The sequence below is a fragment of the Oncorhynchus keta genome, chromosome 9 (genome assembly GCF_023373465.1).
Source record: "Oncorhynchus keta strain PuntledgeMale-10-30-2019 chromosome 9, Oket_V2, whole genome shotgun sequence".
NCBI classification, from domain to species: domain Eukaryota; kingdom Metazoa; phylum Chordata; class Actinopteri; order Salmoniformes; family Salmonidae; genus Oncorhynchus; species Oncorhynchus keta.
This window is the reverse complement of record NC_068429.1, coordinates 42,773,530-42,795,037: the sequence shown is the minus strand read 5'-3', so window position 1 is coordinate 42,795,037 and position 21,508 is coordinate 42,773,530. Positions and strand designations below refer to the sequence as shown.

Sequence of the window (21,508 nt, the reverse complement as noted above, 5' to 3'; positions counted from 1 at the left end):
AAATCAACTACAGGCAAACGATTAGGAAGTCAATGTAAATATCAAAATCAATGCAACAACACAATACCCAACAGGCTGAGACACAATATTTTAGAAATGTCCTGGATATTGTCGACACAGGAGGCTGGAATAGGTTTGGATTTAATCTTGTTGAAAAATAGAAAATTAAATGTGTATTGAGCTGTATATAAATATGTTATACATTCTACACATGAGTAGAGAGGCTTTCCCAAGCCAGCTACAATATCTTGCTGGAAAATCGAACCCTTTGGGCTTCCCAGTCTTAGATTAGAAATAGTGGGTGTGTCCAAAATGGCACCCTCTACCCTAAGAAGTGCACTACATTTGACCAGAGCCAATAGGGATGCATCCAGTGACTTGTACTCACACCCACAAACATATAGTCTACACAGATTCCTCGTACTAACCTATATTGCACATACGGCCAATGAGGTGCTGCTAGTCACATACAAGGTAATATGAAACGAGAAAAGGGAATATCCTCTACTTCCAAAGCTGATTTTATATCTCCCCAACATTCTTTCCCAGGTCATATAAAGGAAATCCTACATTGGGGAAACAAGATTTACACGGGGTTGAATCAAGAGAGTGGAATTTTTAAACATTTACGAGGCGTATTTATCCAAAGATGGACGTACTAGTACCAAATAGATAGACAGAGCTGCATCATGAAACAAGAGACACAAACATGAATCGTCAAGTGATTTCCCACACCATGGTCATAAAAGGAGAGTTCTGTCTTTGAATTGACAAAAGCTGGTCAGTATAAAGGCGTTTTGGTATTGTGGAGGCACGTCACTCAAACACAGTGATGCGTTTCCATTGACAGAATTCAGTCTTTAGTAAGTACAGCAAATGGCTGGAAGCTCAGGTTCTCCCTGTCCGTCAGTCAGAATCCCATGTATTGTACAAAAGCCTTTTACCTGCCAGGACATCCGATACGGCAATTAAATAGCCCAGTGATTCCTGTATGTAAGTGTAGTCTGTCAGCGGTGCAATGGGGTGTGATGATTAGGGCTGGTGCGTGCGTGTGTGTTTGAAACCCATCCCTCCTAGGCAGCGGCCTCAATACAAAAGGTACATCATTCCGTGTGGTCTTTGTCTCAGTGAGCTCTCAACATAACGGTTTATTGGCCTGTATTATAATTAGTTAGTCTATAAATACGTTATGAGTCTGTGTAACTCCTTTGTGTGTGACGAATTCTAATGTTTTGGATGCAAGCCCTTTCTGTCTTTTACCCTTTTAACATGAAATCATGTGAAGGAAACCTGGGGGAAGAAATGGTTCAATGGGGGAAGCAACAGGCTTGACCTTAAAGTACAATACTACAAATTGTCTTCATTCCAACAATAGTGTGATCTCTTTTATGTCTGTGGGTGTAAGGCGTATACCGTTTTGTAGGCTACTGTCTGTCTGTATGTGTCCATGTTGGGTTGGCTCGAAGGCACATTCGCACAGCTATATTCCATACGTCGTCTTTCAGTATATCATCTCCAAAACAATGTGCTGGAGGTCTTTCTCAGATGATGGATGAACTATGTGGCAGCAAAGCAGTGTCTTTACCATTATTACCATAGAAATGCTACATGATAGCATCTCTCCCACCAGTGGAATTGTTGTTTTTATGTTAGATGTAATATGACAGGGGTGGAGTTGTTGCTTTACGAAGAGATGGAATATATATTATAATCAAAGGCCGACATAAGTGCTATTGCTGTGTGTGTGTGTGTGTGTGTGTGTGTGTGTGTGTGTGTGTGTGTGTGTGTGTGTGTGTGTGTGTGTGTGTGTGTGTGTGTGTGTGTGTGTGTGTGTGTGTGTGTGTGTGTGTGTGTGTGTGTGTGTGTGTGTGCGTGTGTGCGTGTGCCTGTGTCAAGTTTTGGTGCAGGTGGCCAAAAAACGCATTAAAAGGTATTATGGATGACCCAGCTAGGACATTGTATTTTTGAGCTGGCTGCAGACAATGCATTATGTCACTGAACCACTGTCCATGTCCTACAAATTAACAGTAAAATTAAACAAAATAAATATAAATACTTACTTTGTTTGTCCTTACAGTTTTGGAAGTGTTCATGTTTCCTGGTTTAGTTGGAGAGTGAGGGGATTGGATTAAGCCGCTGGGTTATATTGTGTACAATGCAGCAGGGTGCATCGTTCAGAAACATACAACACATTTCCTTAAAACACACTGAACAAAATATACACTCAACATGAGAAGTGTTTGTCTCATGTTCCATGAGCTGAAATAAAAGATCCCACAAATGTTCCATGCACACAAAAAGCTCATTTCTCAAAAATGTGTTTACATCCCTGTTAGTGAGCATTTTAGAGAATTTGGCAGTATGTCCAACTGGCCTCACAACCGCAGACCACGTGTATCCACGCCAGCCAAGGATGTCAATGGTGTGAACGGACTGACCCATGGTGGCGGTGGGGTTACGGTATGGGCAGGCAAAAGCTAAGGACAATGAACACAATTGCATTTTATCGATGGCAATTTAAATGTACAGAGATACCGTGACGAGATCTTGAGGCCCATTGTCGTGCCATTCATCTGCCGCCAGCCATCACCTCATGTTTCAGCATGATCAGTGGTGTAAAGAACTTAAGTATAAATACTTTGAAGTACTACTTATGTACTATTTTGGGGTATCCATACAACTTTTACTTTAATGTACTTTTTACTCCATACATTTTCCCTGACACCCAAAAGTACTCATTACATTTTGAATGGCTAGCAGGCCAAGAAAATGGTCCAATTCATGCACTTATCAAGAGAACATCCCTGGTCATCCCTATTGCCTCTGATCTGGCGGACTCACTAAACACAAATGCTTCTTTTAGAAATTATGTCTGAGTGTTGGAGTGTGCCCCTGGTTATCTGTAAATAAATAAAAACTATAAAATGGTGCCATCTGGTTTGTTTAATTTAGGGAATTTGAAGTGATTTATACTTTTACTTTTACTTTCAATACTTAAGTATATTTTAGCAATCACAGTTACTTTTGATACTTAATTATATTTAAATCCAAATACTTTTAGATTTTTACTGAAGTAGTATTTTACTGGGTGACTTTCACTTTTACTTGAATAATTTTCTATTACGGTATCTTTACTTTTACTCAAGTATGACAATTGAATACTTTTTCCACCACTGAGGATGATAATGCATGGCCCCATGTCACAAAGATCTCTACACAGTTACTGGAAGCTGAACATATCCAGTTCTTCCATTAGCCTGCTTACTCACCAGACATGTCACCCATTGAGCATGTTTGGAATGCTCTGGATCGACATGTATGACACTGTGTTCCAGTTCCCGCCAATATCCAGCAACTTCGCACAACCATTGAAGAGGAGAGGGACAACATTCCACGGGCCACAATCAACAGCCTGATCAACTCTATGCCAAGGAGATGTTTTGCACTGCATGATACAAATGGTGATCACACCAGATACTGATCCACAAATACTGTTTTGATTTTAAGGTGTCTCTGACCAACAGATGCATATCTGTATGTCTAATCATATGAAATCCATAGATTACGACCTAAAGAATTAATTTCAGATTCAATCGACTGATTTCCATATATGAACTGTAACTCAGTAAAATCTTTGAAATTGCTGCATGTTGCGTTTATATTTTATTTTGTGTATATGTTTGAATTTTCTAACTAATTGTCATTGGGAAGGCAGATAAAGGGGTTTTATGAAAAGCAATCACTTTTGCATGTGAAAACACGGAATCTTACGTTACTCCACGCGCTTAACCCAACGTCGCCTTCCACCAGAACTGGGCACCCGGCTCACCCCCAGGAGGTAGCTTGAATGCATAATTTGTTTTAATGCCCGAGCTAAATAAGGCAATATCGGACCGCTAATACAGGACTAGTAAAGGCCCAATGCACTACTTTTGTTATAATATTTGTATTTATTTATTTTGATTTATTTTTTATTCTTACCAAGACAACATTGAATTTTCCTGAGTGGTCTAGTTACATTTTTGTCTTAAATCGGTTTGAGAAAAATCTATGGCAAGACTTGAAAATGGCTGGCTAGCGACGATCAACAACTAACTTGACAGAGGTTGAAGAATGTTTTGAAGGATGTGCAGATATTGTATAATCCAGGTGTGCAGAGCACTTTGAGACTTACCCAGAAAGACACACAGCAGTAATCGCTGACAAAGGTGATTCTACTGTAGCAGTATTGACTCAGGGGGGTGAATGCTTATCTAACAAAGATAGATTAGTGTGTTATTTTTCATATTTTTTTTCTGAGTATTTTGTGTGTTGTTGACAACAAAAAAAACCACAATTAAATCCATGCTAATCCCAATTTGTAACACAACAAAATTTGGAAAGAAGTAAAGGGGTGGGAAATGTATACAAAATGTATCCTCACAGCCACCTCCCACCTCTCATTAAAATAACAACTCATACAGTAGTTCAGGCTAAATGTTTGGCTAAATGATGTCACCATACCTGTAACTGAGACGCAGAAGTTAGTTAAATAGAAGACAAAATTCAGCCTAGGAATTTTTGGTCTTAAAGGCATTGCTTAGTGGACACTTTAAAAGCTGCTGACTTAACGCCAACAGAGACTGGGGCTGTAGAGGTGTGTCTCAGCCTGCTCTCTCACTCTCTCTGAGCACTCCACAAGGAATGCATTCAACTGTTCCTCCTCGAGTCGGACTCGGCAGCAGTTGGATGGCGTGAGCAGCAGAGCACTGCACAGGACAGAGCAGACGCACAGGCAGCACACAGAGGCGCGCGATTAATTGACGAATCTAGAGGACAGGACAGGGCTCTGTCCTCCAGTAGCATCCTTTCGTTTCGAACATGGATTTGGAGACCAGAAGACACACTGAAATGCTTTTACAGCTAGCAGTCATTTTCTGCTGTTCATATGGGGCAATTGGAAAAGGTGAGCACCGTGTGTTTTCTCCACACACGCACACACCGTTGCCGACCTGCTGCTTGAGTGCATGGAGAGGGATGGAGTGGAATTTGCAGTATTGACATTTTAAAGACTATACGTTTTTTTTCTCAGCTTTGTGTAGCCTACTTTGCTTGTATGTAGTCCGTGTGATTTAATATAGTGGCTTATGTTTTACTTTCATTGTGTCTACCTTGACGAGGGATATTCGCCAAGACTACTTTTTTTTGACAGATTGCCACTGTCAGCAGTGACATTATTGCTATTTATTCGTTTGGACACCCACAATCCTCTGTAGTTAATGTGTTAAACCTCTTTTGCTGAGTGCTTAAATATGTTTTCCAGAATCCTTTATTGCCCATCCTGTCATTGATTAAACTGAGCTTTCCCCTTAGCCATGTGTGTGGGATACCGGCGGTTGATGATGATGCTGCTTTCACTTGACAGAAATGCGCAGCAAGCACATCCCGTGTGTCAAAGCGAAACATGGACTGGACTATCCGAGTTTGCAGTGCAGGTCAGAGCAGTGTACTACAATGTAGCAGCTGTTGTTATTATTATATCCCTGTGGTTAAGTGGAATTATGGTATCAGTGCTTACTCCCGCAAATTGTACTTGCTACAACAAATACGCCAATGTAAACAACGGGTAGACTACATTTAGACAGTTCAAGATATACCATTCGATAAAGACTAATTTCACAAACATGGCAAATGCACATAATAGCCTATAGTTTGAGTTAACCAACATCCAGATGGGAAATTGATGTATTATTTTCGTCCACTTTATAGGCATACTGCGTAAAATGCACCGAAGAAGGTATTTTGAACGGGTTTCCACGGAACGGTGTGTGAATAAGAACGAACTGGTCTAGTAAGCTGGTGCGTAAACGAACCCGCTCTGTACATCAGTGCCGCGCACAGCACAATGTGATTCCTGCTGATTCCCTTCAAAGGTGGATGACTTCACTGAACCAGTGTGATCCACGAAATCTCTCTCTCTCTCTCTCTCTCTCTCTCTCTCTCTCTCTCTCTCTCTCTCTCTCTCTCTCTCTCTCTCTCTCTCTCTCTCTCTCTCTCTCTCTCTCTCTCTCTGAGGGAGACATGTTCATTGCATCAATCTTAATGCAATACAGGATGTAGGCAACTACAGATGTCAAGAAAACAGAATTTCAGAGGCAATGGAAGATACAAGAAAGATTTTTGTGTGTGCGAGCATGTGTGTCTGTGTGTTTATGTGCACACACGTGTATGTATATGAGAGAGAGAGAGAGAGAGAGAGAGGTTTGGTGGTTGGAACTGTAATGAGATGCATCTGTATTGTAATTGGAGCAGATGGTTGTAAACTTTGCAAGCCCCTGGCCCTCCACTTCACTGCCTGCACTGCTCTGCTAATCAGTGCCCTCATGTCCCAATGGCACCCTATTCCCTATATAGTGCACTACTTTTTACTAGGGCTCATAGAACTCTGGTCAAAAGTTGTGCAATATGTAGGAAATAGGTTGTCGTTGGGGACACAGAGTCTGCTGCTGTTTCACAGACACTGCCTGATTCTCCCCCCCCCCCCCCCCCACACACACACACACACACACACACACACACACACACACACACACACACACACACACACACACACACACACACACACACAGGCCTATTATAAGGGGTCAAACATAAATTACAGAAATATTAGTGACATTCTAATTTAACGGAAATACACTTTATAGTGATATGCAACTTTGTTCTGCCTGACAAGTGCATATGTTAATGCTAATTGCTCAAGTTTTCCTACAGTTAGGTTGGAGTCATTAAAACTCGTTTTTGAACCACTCCACAAATTTCTTGTTAACAAACTATGACACAAGTAATTTTTCCAACAATTGTTTACAGACAAATTATTTCACTTATAATTCACTGTATCACAAATCCAGTGGGTCAGAAGTTTACATACACTAGGTTGACTGTGCCTTTAAACAGCTTGTAAAATTCCAGAAAATTATGTCATGGCTTTAGAAGCTTCTGATAGGCTAATTGACATCATTTGAGTCAATTGGAGGTATACCTGTGGATATATTTCAAGGCCTACCTTCCAACTCAGTGCCTCTTTGCTTGACATTATGGGAAACTCAAAATAAATAAGCCAAGACCTCAGAAAGAAAATTGTAGACCTCCACAAATCTGGTTCATCCTTAGGAGCAATTTACTTATTTTCCACCATAATTTGCAAATAAATTCATTAAAAATCCTACAATGTGATTTTCTGGATTTTTTTTCTCATTTTGTCTGTCATAGTTGAAGTGTACCTATGATGAAAATTACAGGCCTCTCTCATCTTTTTAAGTGGGAGAACTTGCACAATTGGTGGCTGACTAAATACTTTTTTCCCCCAATATATATAATTCTCTCTAATGTTATTCACATTCTTAAAATAAAGTGGTGATCCTAACTGACCTAAGACAGGGAAGTTTTACTCAGATTAAATATCAGGAATTGTGAAAAATTAGTTTAAATGTACACTGCTCAAAAAAATAAAGGGAACACTAAAATAACACATCCTAGATCTGAATGAATGAAATATTCTTATTAAATACTTTTTTCTTTACATAGTTGAATGTGCTGACAACAAAATCACACAAAAATTATCAATGGAAATCAAATTTATCAACCCATGGAGGTCTGGATTTGGAGTCACACTCAAAATTAAAGTGGAAAACAACACTACAGGCTGATCCAACTTTGATGTAATGTCCTTAAAACAAGTCAAAATTAGGCTCAGTAGTGTGTGTGGCCTCTACGTGCCTGTATGACCTCCCTACAATGCCTGGGCATGCTCCTGATGAGGTGGCGGATGGTCTCCTGAGGGATCTCCTCCCAGACCTGGACTAAAGCATGTGCTAACTCCTGGACAGTCTGTGGTGGATGGAGCGAGACATGATGTCCCAAATGTGCTCAATTGGATTCAGGTCTGGGGAACGGGTGGGCCAGTCCATAGCATCAATGCCTTCCTCTTGCAGGAACCGCTGACACACTCCAGCCACATGAGGTCTAGCATTGTCTTGCATTAGGAGGAACCCATGGCCAACCGCACCAGCATATGGTCTCACAAGGGGTCTGAGGATCTGATCTCGGTACCTAATGGCAGTCAGGCTACCTCTGGCGAGCACATGGAGGGCTGTGCGACCCCCCAAAGAAATGCCACCCCACACCATGACTGATCCACCGTCAAACCGGTCATGCTGGAGGATGATGCAGGCAGCAGAACGTTCTCCACAATCTTGTGTGCTTTCATCTGGCATATGCCTGGCATAAACGTCCTGCACGGTGTTGGGCTGTAAGCACAACCCCCACCTGTGGACGTCGGGCCCTCATACCACCCTCATGGAGTCTGTTTCTGACCATTTGAGCAGACACATGCACATTTGTGGCCTGCTGGAAGTAATTTTGCAGGGCTCTGGCAGTGCTCCTCCTGCTCCTTCTTGCACAAAGGCGGAGGTAGCGGTCCTGCTGCTGGGTTGTTGCCCTCCTACGGCCTCCTCCACATCTCCTGATGTACTGGCCTGTCTCCTGGTAGCGCCTCCATGCTCTGGACACATTACGTTGACAGACACAGCAAACCTTCTTGCCACAGCTCGCATTGATGTGCCATCCTGGATGAGCTGCACTACCTGAGTCACTTGTGCGGGTTGTAGACTCCATCTCATGCTACCACTAGAGTGAAAGCACCGCCAGCATTCAAAAGTGACCAAAACATCAGCCAGGAAGCATAGAAACTGAAAAGTGGTGTGTGGTCACCACCTGCAGAACCACTCCTTTATTGGGGGTGTCTTGCTAATTGCCTATAATTTCCACCTGTTGTCTATTCCATTTGCACAACAGCATGTGAAATGTATTGTCATTCAGTGTTGCTTCCTAAGTGGACAGTTTGATTTCACAGAAGTGTGATTGACTTGGAGTTACATTGTGTTGTTTAAGTGTTCCCTTTATTTTTTTGAGCATTATATTTGGCAAAGGTATATGTAAAACTTCCAACTTCAACTGTATCTTGTTAGCTGTATTCTAAACGTATCACCTGGCTGCTATCACCAGTCCATGGCCATCTGCAGATGGAGAAGACGTTTGCGTCACAAGGGCACCCTGTAGTGCACTGCCTTTGACCAAGGCCCATTGGGTTCCGGTCAAAAATAGTGCACTATGTAGGGAATATAGTGCCATTTGGGACGTAGCCCAGGACTTTGATGTTTGATGCATATTGACAGGATGTATCATCAAACAACTTGCTGGCTCATCATACACTGCCTGCACATGGCTGAGTAGTCCGTTCAGTAGTCTGTCGTTTTCATGAGAGGGCCGGCCCTCCACTGTGAATTTCAGGCCCTGTGTGGCTCAGTTGGGAAGAGTGGGTTGCTAGCAAATGCAAATGTTTTGGATTAAATTCTCGTAGCGATCACATACACATATTGCATGAGTAGCTGTTCATTTCATCAGAGGGTCTGTATACTGTACTGCCTGTTGTGTAAGGATGCATATCCCTAATATATTCTGAGGTTATTTCATGAGAGCATCTGCCCTTGCCCTCCACTGTCAGGTTAAGGTCTACTATATGCGGTTTGTGAGGTTGTCCATATTATACTGTATGCTGTAGAAGATGCGTATCTCTAAAATATTCTGAGGCTATTTCACGAGAGCATCTGCACTCGACCTCCACTATCAGGTGAAGGTCTCCCTGGCTGGTTATGCTGTTTATAGGGAAGATGGGGGGGGGACTTGAGTATCCCTAAATTATTTCTGAGGCTACCCTCTTATCTATGGGAGTATCAGGCTTAATCAGAGCTCTGAGTATTTTGATAGAAACCCCAAGACGAGAGAGAACACCACAGAAGCAGGGCTGTAGCCCCTGTAGCCAGGGGTAGAACCTCAGTAGTTCTCAGCTGGGGACCCACAGTTGACTGTTTATAGTTCACTCGTTCGAGTGACCCATTTTCACCCAGATTTTTTTTGTAATGCATCTACCCAGCGTCCTTTACAATTAAGAGCCCAAAACACAGCTATGTGAATCACTTCTATTCCATATGGGATGAATAATTAATGAAGTTGATGCACAACTCAAGTTTTTTTTTATATGACCCAATATATAATACGGTAAACATGAGACAAGTTTATATAATCACAATAATGAGTTGAGAAGGTGGACTTCTCTGCATTGCCCTGGTGATAAACCATGCAAAGAGCCTCTCGTAGAAGCATTGCTCTGTTAGCAGTGATGGTACAGTACATTAGTTTACCATCTGTGTGTGTATGTGTGAGAGACAGAGACATAGAGACAGAAAGAGAGAGATGGGGAGAGAGAGAGATGGAGAGAAAGAAAGACAGGGTGGGAGGGAGGGACAGAAAAGGAAGTAGGGAGAGAGAGAGAGAGAGAGAGAGAGAGAGAGAGAGAGAGAGAGAGACAGAGGACAATATCTCCTAATCTCTTTAACAGCTCACAGTAAACAGACAGAAAGTGATTGAGAGTTGATAATCCTGCATCTCTCAACTCTCGTTAACACAAAACTCACATGAGCACCATCATTTTTTCATGGACAGATATAAAGGCTCCATCCATCGATAGTCCGTTCGCCCCCCCCTTCCCCTCCGTGGATCTGGAGTCAGTGGAGCACTCCTCCTAATCATGGCCTAATGGCAGATTACACCATCTCACTTGCCAGACTCATGTCGCTCCAGGGTCTTTATTAAGCTTCATAACTGTTATGTCGGTAGGCTTTTTCGTCAGACTATACAGGCAACATAATGAATTACAGTGGACCAGCGAGGGCAGGAGCATACCATTCGCGGAGATGCCCACTTTGGCTGTGAGTCAGCTGAATGTTTCCCCAAGGTGTTTAGGAACAAGCAGAGAGTTTGGCTTGTGATTGAGGCTGCAGGGAACGTTTTATTCCTCTAATTTAGACTGTTAGCATCCCAAATGCTACCCTATTCCCTATATTGCATTGCTTTTTACCAGGGCCCATAGGGCTCTAGTCAAAAGTAGTGCACTATGTAGGGAATAGGGTGCCATTTGCGACACAGCCTTAGATTTCAGGCAATGACACCCTCCTCATCCACTCTACCTCGACTATTTCCCACAGACAGGGGTTATTAATCAATTAAATAAATATGCCAGGACTGGAAATTATGTATATTTGGCCAGTAAACCGACCAACCGGGTGCTTCATAGCTTCAAATGCAGCACACAGCTCCCTGCCTCATCGGAATTTATTCACTTTTCAATGAGCTGGTTGTTTGTATTGTGAAGAACATAAAGCAGTGAATAAAAGCAATTTGGTGCAAATGTCTGTGTGACGTATGCATTTCCCTGAAAAGCCCATTGTCCATTATGATTCATGAGAGAGGTGGCGTCTTATAGAGGCTGAATGACAGAAGGGGGAAGTGGATAGCGAGGAGAGAATAAATGGGCCTCATATTTCTTCTTTACTGTAATTTATGAAAATGTGTGTTGGAGAAGTCGAGGCATGAATTGGTTCTTATGAAGTCAAGGTTGCACAATGGTAGCGGCGGGTAGCGCTGGTCGTTTTTACTGTGTGAACTTGAGGCTGGCTCTGGCAGTCATGAATCTAGGTTATTAACGGCGAGAGCAGTGTTTAAGCAAGGAAATTGACATAAAACGGCAGTCCATCTATCTTTGATTCTGACCCATGCAATTCTGTATTAGCTCAAGGCATCATTCTTCAAAAAACTGGAACCCTCAAAATGAACACATTCATCACACAGCCCTCGTCATCATCGTAGATGAGTTGGTACTGGACCAAATATCTGTCATGGTGGCACTGTTAGCACATGGTGTGTCCAACTGTGCTCTCAGCTTATGTTCTACTTTGCATTCATAACTAGAATATTCAACCTTGCTTCTACAGATTAGGCTGGATTTGTTTCACATTCATACAGTCATCATTCAACACCTGATTTGCTTAGGCTTATTTTCCATTTTCACTCATGTATGTTACCGCTGTGACATTTGACAGGGTAAGCTTTCTAAATGGCACCCTATTCCCTATTTAGTGCGCTATTTTTTAACCGGGCCCACGGGAATAGGGTGCTTTTTGGGATTGGGACACTGAGACAGGGATAAAGCACGGGTGTGCTACCTCCCATTTAGCCATTTGCTATCATTCACCTACCGTTCACCCAGCAGCTATCAGTACTACACTCCTGTATTTCCAGTTGAGCTAGGTGATGTAATTTGTGAAAGCGAACCACTGTAACTATAATGAACCTGTGGCCAGAAAAATCTTTCAATCATCTTGTGTTCAACAACAACAGGGCTATTTTTACATAGCTGATATTGTTGTTGTTTGCAATGATTAAAGCATTGACCTTAAATGTCATGTCCAAGTCACCTGGCAGAAAGACATAGAATCATCAAAGTAATGATCAGATTGACAGGAAAGTTCCTGACACAGTATCTGTTCTGTCATTTCTATTCATTATTGTAGATAATTCCCACTGGCAATGGTGCTGTTCCACTGTTATCACATCTCACACCTTACTCCACACATTCCCTGACATTGGCAGAGAGACTGAGAGATCATAAATAGTGTCCCCAAACTCCCAGTGACCTCTGTGACCTGGCCACTGATAGGTTGCTAGGGTCAGGTGGTTGCTGGGAGCCGGACAAACGACAGTACTCTGACCTGCTCAGGTGACACAGCCTCCTCAGTTTCTCTTCAAGTGGTCATGTGTGATGGAGTGTGTGGAGTGGACAGAAAGTGAGTTGGTGTAACTATTGTAACTTGTGCGTCTATTGTTTACTGTTGTAACTATTATTAGTTGGTCATAGTAGTTGTGCTTTGTGTTATACAGTCCTTGCTTATGCTATAGTTTTACACACTCCTTCATTTGTCAATACCATTATTGCTCGCATTGTGCTATCATATTGTGTACAGACTATTTATTGCATTCATGTCTGTTTACACAGAACCACATCCATTCTCATATGTCCTCTGGAAATAAAGTTCCTTAATGTGTGTAACTCTCTGCGAAGTCCCCTTATTCCTCTGACCGTGAAACGTGTCAGTGAGTCACAGACCAGACCAACTGGAGAGCCGCTCTCTTTCAATGATTTAGTTTAGTCATTCGAATTAAAGGCTACAGTCAGGAAGGAGGAGCCTTATGTAGAGAACAGAGTTTGACATCCGAGGAGGTGTCGCGGAATGACAATTTTTGCAGCTCTAGGAGGACAATGGAGGATAATAGGAATGCTTCTTTATTGTTAAAAGCATTGGTTTTAACATAAAATAAGCATTTTATGAAGTTCCACTGTTGGAAGAGTTGTTGAATTTCATAATATCATATATGCCATTTGGCAGGTGCTTTGTTCCAAAGCAAAGTGGCTTAAAGGCGCTGCATAGTCAATGCGTCGGCTGCATTGACCATGCAGCATTTGCGGTGATACGGCCTCTGCAGAAGTCAGGACAGAAGTTGAGCAGAGCTGTTGTGAAGGTATTTGTCAAGGAAGTGTATTTGTGTTTATGCAGGACCTCCCATGTCAATGCGGAGCTCTACGGAGCCCTCCACATTGTTACAAAATTTGTGAGGCGCACGGCGATGCGGTACAGAGCTCCATTTGTCTTCTGTCGCGCGCAACCCTTATGGCGCCTCCGACCATGTTTTCAGATCAAGCAGTCATGCGTGCAAACATTTTACGCTCAGGTGGTCTCAGGAATCAAACCTACTATCCTTGCGTTGCAAATGCAATGCCATTTGAAGTTGATAAAAATGTGTTTTTGGTAAAACCAACACGCTGCGGGTCCAAAGTAGCCCCCTCAATGAGAGATGAGCTTCCCTAAATGTAACAAAAATCTAACTTAGGGGGTGATCTCTAAATAATGTTATTATGTACCCTGTTTGTTAAAAATTCATATGAAAATAAAAGCTTTTTCCAAACTAAACGAAAACCACCCACCTCTGTGTCATGTGTCTGCACTTGTCATCTCCGAACAGTCCCATATTTCAGCTCCTTTTCAGGTGTCCGGACTTTTCCTTCTACAAAAAAAGGTCCCTTTGTCAGCAAGACGCATCTATTAATTCAGGCTACAAGAGTGCAGACCCAATGACAACTGCCAAATGTCATTACACTTTTTGGTGTTCTGTAACCGATTTCTCTTTCCATTCATCAAATGGTGTGAGTGCAAAGTGCACTGTCTGGATGCTGGAATTATTTTGGAGTGTACGAACAGGCTAATCCCCCCCCCAAAAATTAAGTGATTTGTTTGACAATAAGATGAAAACGTCATGACTGACAGTGTGGTCCTTCTGTAGCACAGTTGGTAGAGCATGGCGCTTGTAACGCCAGGGTAGTGTGTTTGATTCCCGGGACCACCCATACGTAGAATGTATGCACACATGACTGTAAGTCGCTTTGGATAAAAGTGTCTGCTAAATGGAATATATTATTATTATATATATTCATAACTGATTAAAAGGTAATGCATTTTTTTTTACCGGTTAATTGCATGTCTTTACTATACGGCCATCACCATAAATATAGTTAATTTGCACTCTGAGAATCGGTCGGCGCATCTTGCCTTGCCTGGTGGACACCCTCCGGCTCCCAGCCCTTCACTGACACATTCTGAGCTCGTACACCCATTTCACTCCCCAGTGGTTCCCTCGGGAAGCCCAGGCAGCAAGGCGGACCCAGTGCCAAATCTAGGTCAGAACTTTACAACAGGAACCCTCTTCTTCCAGCTCTGTTCTCTTCTCTTCTCTTGAGTGCTCTACAAGCTCCTGGTGCCAAAAAGGTCAGGGGACTTCCAGATACATGGGGCCCTGGCTACCAACAGTTGGTTAGGCCTGTCGATTCCGCTCATTGCCTGAAACCGTTCAGCGTGTATTCTCGGTCTACACTGATGTGATACCTTTACTGTCTTTGTTGGACCATCTGGGTGAGAGGTTGGGGGTTGGTCATGTGGTTTAGTAGAATGAGGTTGGCTCATTAAAGAGAGAGTCAAATATCCTCTCCCTCTCCCTCCCCTACTCTCATCTGCTCAATTCTGAGCATTCTGTAAACCGTACCTGAACACACCAAGCACAGGTGTACCACTGCTCCGTGTGGAGGGCAGGCACCTAAATATTTTATGAGTTACCTCAGGCTCCCCAAAAGACTTAATTTGTAAACATGACTGGGCGGTGAGTTAGTCTGACCTTCTGATGAGATTTCCGATCAGCATCATCATAGGCTCAAAGCTAAGCAGTGATCACGGCTACAGATAGAAGCAGGGTTGTGGTTCAACAAAGACTCTGTGAACCGGTACCTTCTCGATCCCCTGAATACAAAATAACCGAAGGTAAGGAGAAGAGGGCGTTCAGTACTCAGAGAGAACTATCACCCATTGACTGACAGTCAGCCACAGTCTGTGCACCCGTGAATTCATATGTGTGTGTATTTGAGTGTAGTCTAGAATTGCCCCATATAACCAAGTGATGGATCTAGAATTGGTTTCAGATTAATTAATTGAATACAGGGCATTACTCCCTGTATTCACTCCCGGGGTCTCCCAAACCCCTTCAACACATGCACTCTCCATTCCTCATTAGCTCTGTGCTAGTATATCAGTACAGTACAGTGGAGTGGAATAGCACATCCAGGGGACCTTCTGTTTTAATGAAAGGCTTGTTCTGGATTGGCAAATAAATAATAATGTCACGTTCTGACCTTTATTTTCTGTGTTTTGTGTTTAGTTAGTATGGTCAGGGCGTGAGTTGGGTGGGCAGTCTATGTTTGTTTTGTCTAGGTTTTGGGAATTTCTATGTTTCGGCCTAGTATGGTTCTCAATCAGAGGCAGGTGTCATTAGTTGTCTCTGATTGAGAATCATACTTAGGTGGCCTGTCTGTCTCTGTGTATGCACCAGATAGGACTGTAATTTGAGTTTTCACGTTTTCTTGTTTTGTTAGTTTGTTCATGTGTACCTTATCGCATTAAAAAGTACCATGGAAAATTACCACGCCGCGTATTGGTCCTCTGATCCGTTTCGCCTCTCCTCTTCGGAAGAAGAGGAGGAAACTCGTTACAGAATCACCCACCACTCGGACCAAGCGGCGTGGTCCAGCAGCAGCAGCAGCAACAACAGAGGCCACCATCACAGGACTCCTGGACATGGGAACAGATTCTGAACGGAGAGGGACCCTGGGCACGGGCTGGGGAAAATCGCAGCCCCAAAGCAGAGCTGGAGGCAGCGAAAGCTGATCGGCGGCAATATGAGGAGCCAGCACGGCAGTGCGACAGGTGAGAGGCAGCCCCAAAATTTTTTGGGGGCACACGAGGGGTGGAGCCAGGTAGCAGACCTGAGCTCACTCCTCGTGCTTATTATGAGCAGCGCATTACTGGTCAGGCACCGTGTTATGCGGTTGAAAGTGCGTGTCCATAGCCCGGTGCGCTATAGGGCAGCCCCCGAGAGTGCCATGCGAGTGTGGGCAAATGGTGCCTGGTCTGGAGGCCGGTACGCAGTCTGGGTCCAGGTTATCCTGCGCCGGCTCTCTGCTGTGTCTCCGGGGCGCTGGGAGGGTGCATTTCGTACCGGGCAACTGTGGGAGTGGAGCCTAGGGGGAGAGGTGCATCAGTAAGCACATGCTACCCACAGCCCGGTTCAACCTGTGCCTGCACTTTTGAGGGTCCGGGCTCAGTTGTCCAGCCTGGGGAAGTGGTGCCAAGGTTGCGCACCAGAGCTCCAGTGCTCCCCACAGCCCGGTCTTTCAGGCTCCTCCTAACACCAAGCCTCCTGAAAGTCTCCCCAGCCTGGTAGTTCCTGTGGCAGCCCCACGCACCAGGCTGTCTCTCAGTCTCCTCCCTGCAGGTGCTCCCGCCTGTCCGGCGCCGCTGCCGGAGCCTCCCGCCTGTCCGGCGCGCTGCCGGAGCCTCCCGCCTGTCCGGCGCCGCTGCCGGATGCCGGAACCGGAGCCTCCCGCCTGTCCGGCGCCGCTGCCGGAGCCTCCCGCCTGTCCGCGCCACTGCCGGAGCCGGAGCCTCCCGCCTGTCCGGCGCCACTGCCGGAGCCTCCCGCCTGTCCGGCGCCGCTGCCGGAGCGTCCCGCCTGTCCGGCGCCAGTCCTGTAGCAGCTCCACGCACCACTCTGCATCGGACCCTGTTGAGCTGCCTGTCCGGCGCCACAGTCTGTCCGGCGCGTGCCGGAGCTCCCGCCTGTCCGGAGCCTCCCGCCTGTATGTCGTGTGTATCCGGCGCTGCTGCCGGAGTGTAGTCCTAGCCAGAGCGTCCCGCCTGTCCGGCGCCCCGGAGCCCCTCAGCCCAGAGGCGCCAGATCAGCCCAGAGGCGCCAGAGCCCTGAGCCCTGGATCAGCCCAGAGGCGCCAGAGCCCCTCAGCCCAGAGGCGAAGCCCTCAGCCCAGAAGCGCCAGAGCCCCTGTCCCTCTGTCCAGAGCCCCTGTCCCTCTGTCCAGATTAGCTGCCCCTCTGTCCAGTGGGGTCATTGACAGGGGTTGCCATGGTACGGAGGCGGACAAAGACAATGGTGAAGTGGGGTCACGTCCCGCGCCAGAACCGTCTCCGCCCAAGACCCTCCCCTATAGGTCAACACACCTTGGGGGGCACTGTCACGTTCTCCATTCCTCATCTAGTTTGTGCTAGGTATATCAGTACAATCAGAGGCAGGTGGAGATTGAGAATCAGCACATCCTGTGTGTTTGGGACCTGTGTATGTTTTAATGAAAGTTTTGTTAGTTTGTTCTGGATTGTACCATGGAAAATTACCACGCCGCGTATTGGTCCTCTGATCCGTTTCGCCTCTCCTCTTCGGAAGAAGAGGAGGAAACTCGTTACAAATAATAATTACCTGAAGCGTATGGGCCTAATTACTCACTCCATGTGCCAAGTGGCTCCTTCTTAGCAGTAGAATAATATAGTACCTTTAGTGCACTACTTTGACAGGATCCCACAAGTAGTGATCTATATAGGGGAACGGGGTGCTATTTGGGACACATATAACTGTTTAATGGAGTGCAGGCTGCCACTGACTATCAAAGTGTCACGCCCTGACCTTAGAGAAACGTTTTATTTCTCTATTGGGTTAGGTCAGGGTGTGATGTGGGGTGGGCATTCTATGTTTTGTTTTCTGTTTCTTTATTTCTTCTGGAAGTGTGGCTGTATCGGTTTCAGGATTGGGCAATATGTTGTTTATACTGTATACCAGGTTATTTAGAAATGTAGTAGGATTTTACGGTATGATTTTAAATACCGTTTAATATTATAGTTAGTTATAAGCAGTGGCGGGGGTGCCTCCAACCATTAAAACACACACACACACACATATATATATACACACATATATATATATATATACACACATATATACACACACACACATATATATATATATATACATATATATGATATACATAATCATAGCCTCAAGCACATTACCATAACGCAACGTTTCCTATTCATGAAAATCGCAAATGAAATGAAATAAATACATTCAAACACAAGCTTAGCCTTTTGTTAACAACACTGTCATCTCTGATTTTCAAAATATGCGTTACAGCCAACGCTAGACAAGCATAATTTGGCATAATGCTATGCTAGGCTGTGCTGGCAGCAGGCAACATTTTCACAAAAATAAGAAAAGCAACCAAATTAAATAATTTACCTTTGAAGAACTTCAGATGCTTTCACTCAGGAGACTCCCAGTGATCCAAGATGGCGTAGCAATCGGACGTGTGTTTTGTCTTGTCCCGTCCTGTCTAGTGTAAATATAGTTTTCTTCGTTTTTTTCTTCTGTATATATTTCGTACATATTTTAATCTCACTTTCAAACTAGAGCTGAATATACTCTCCTGCAACCCGCATCACCCAATGTGGTGCTTTTTCTATACTTTACTTTAGAACCGGAACCACCATCAGAAGCTAGCCAGCTAACTAGCTACTAGCTCGTACTCAGTTAGCCATTGCTAGCGGTCTTCAAAGCTAACTAGGACACCAGCGCGACATCAACCCAGAGCATATCAGACTGCTCTTTCTCTACCACATCTCCGGATTCCTACCGCAAGCTCTGAACCTTTACACCGGATCATCGCAACTAGCTAGCTGCAATCCGAGTGGCTACTCCTGGCTAACGTCTCTGTCCCAAAACAAGCTACAGTTAGCCTTGAGCTAAGCCCATCTCCCGACTAGCCGAAGAGGCCCAACAATACCTCTTTTGCCAATTTGGCCTGGACCCTTTACTGCCGACACGGAGCCCCGCCGATCCATCACGACTGGTCCGCCGACATAATCGTCCGAGGTGGTTTCAACAGGCTTTTTCGTTGCGACATCGCCAAAGATCCATCTGCTGGCCAAGGCCCGCGAGCTTTCTGAAACGCTGTGTCTCCAGCTCACCCAGCGCACTAGAGCTCCTGTAGCATACTCCTGGGCTACAATTACCCGGGCCCACGACCGGTCTGTCGATGTCACCGCAAGAAGAGGAATAAACAGACTCACCCCATCGCGACGTCCCCAAAGACGCTAACCAGCTAACTAGCTACAAGCTATTTAGTCATTGTTATTTTATTTTATTATTATTTTTTTTTTATTTTATTTTTTTTTATAAACCTGGATAACACTCGCCAGCCCAGCTTCCCTGCCCATCCACCGCTGCCCCCTGGACACCGATCTCTTGGCTACATAGCTGACGCACGCTGGACTGTCCTTTAATCACGGTACTCCATTCTGCTTGTTTGTTTTATCTGTCGGCCCAGTTGCCTAGTCAACGCCATTTTAACCTGCTGTTTGTTGTGCTAGCTGATTAGCCTCGCCTACTGTTTTTAGCTAGCTTTCCCAATTCAACACCTGTGATTACTGTATGCCTCGCTGTATGTCTCTCCCAAATGTCAATATGCCTTGTATACTGTTGTTCAGGTTAGTTATCATTGTTTTAGTTCACAATGGAGCCCCTAGATCCACTCTGCATACCCCTGTTACCTCCTTTGTCCCACCCCCCACACATGCGGTGACCTCACCCATTACAACCAGCATGTCCAGAGATACAACCTCTCTCATCATCACCCAGTGCCTGGGCTTACCTCCGCTGTACCCGCACCCCACCATACCCCTGTCTGCGCATTATGCCCTGAATATATTCTACCATGCCCAGAAACCTGCTCCTCTTATCCTCTGCCCCCAACGCTCTAGGCGACCAGTTTTGATAGCCTTTAGCCGCACCCTCATACTACTCCTTCTCTGTTCTGCGGGTGATGTGGAGGTAAACCCAGGCCCTGCATGTCCCCAGGTACCCTCATTTGTTGACTTCTGTGATCGAAAAAGTATTGGTTTTATGCATGTCAACATCAGAAGCCTCCTCCCTAAGTTTGTTTTACTCACTGCTTTAGCACACTCTGCTAACCCTGATGTCCTTGCCGTGTCTGAATCCTGGCTCAGGAAGGCCACCAAAAATTCAGAGATTTCCATACCCAACTATAACATCTTCCGTCAAGATAGAACTGCCAAAGGGGGCGGAGTCGCAGTCTACTGCAGAGATAGCCTGCAAAGTAATGTCATACTTTCCAGGTCCATACCCAAACAGTTTGAACTACTAATTTTGAAAATTACTCTCTCCAGAAACAAGTCTCTCACTGTTGCCGCCTGCTACCGACCCCCGTCAGCTCCCAGCTGTGCCCTGGACACCATTTGTGAATTGATCGCCCCCATCTAGCTTCAGAGTTTGTTCTGTTAGGTGACCTAAACTGGGATATGCTTAACACCCCGGCAGTCCTACAATCTAAGCTAGATGCCCTCAATCTCACGCAAATCATCAAGGAACCCACCAGGTACAACCCTAACTCTGTAAACAAGGGCACCCTCATAGACGTCATCCTGACCAACTGGCCCTCCAAATATACCTCCGCTGTCTTCAACCAGGATCTCAGCGATCACTGCCTCATCGCCTGTATCCGCCACGGAGCCGCAGTCAAACGACCACCCCTCATCACTGTCAAACGCTCCCTAAAACACTTCTGTGAGCAGGCCTTTCTAATCGACCTGGCCCGTGTATCCTGGAAGGACATTGACCTCATCCCGTCAGTTGAGGATGCCTGGTCATTCTTTAAAAGTAACTTCCTCACCATTTTGGATAAGCATGCTCCGTTCAAAAATGCAGAACCAAGAACAGATACAGCCCTTGGTTCACTCCAGACCTGACTGCCCTCGACCAGCACAAAAACATCCTGTGGCGGACTGCAATAGCATCGAATAGCCCCGTGATATGCAACTGTTCAGGGAAGTCAGGAACCAATACACGCAGTCAGTCAGGAAAGCTAAGGCCAGCTTCTTCAGGCAAAAGTTTGCATCCTGTAGCTCCAACTCCAAAAAGTTCTGGGACACTGTGAAGTCCATGGAGAACAAGAGCACCTCCTCCCAGCTGCCCACTGCACTGAGGCTAGGAAACACGGTCTCCACCGATAAATCCATGATTATCGAAAACTTCAATAAGCACTTCTCAACAGCTGGCCATGCCTTCCGCCTGGCTACTCCAACCTCGGCCAACAGCTCCGCCCCCCCCGTAGTTCCTC

The 21,508-nt window shown here is 44.9% G+C and overlaps 1 protein-coding gene across 2 annotated transcripts in view; it reads left to right on the top strand.

The window, feature by feature from the left end:
• Positions 1-4,684: 4,684 nt before the first annotated feature.
• The window catches only part of LOC118387883 (contactin-associated protein-like 4), a 187,578-nt gene continuing 170,754 nt past the window's right edge, over positions 4,685-21,508 (top strand). For both annotated transcript variants that reach the window (XM_035776694.2, XM_035776693.2), the window contains exon 1: positions 4,685-4,945. In XM_035776694.2, the coding sequence (XP_035632587.1) occupies positions 4,861-4,945 (85 nt within the window). In that variant the 5' untranslated portion in view covers positions 4,685-4,860. The remainder of the gene's footprint in view (positions 4,946-21,508) is intronic.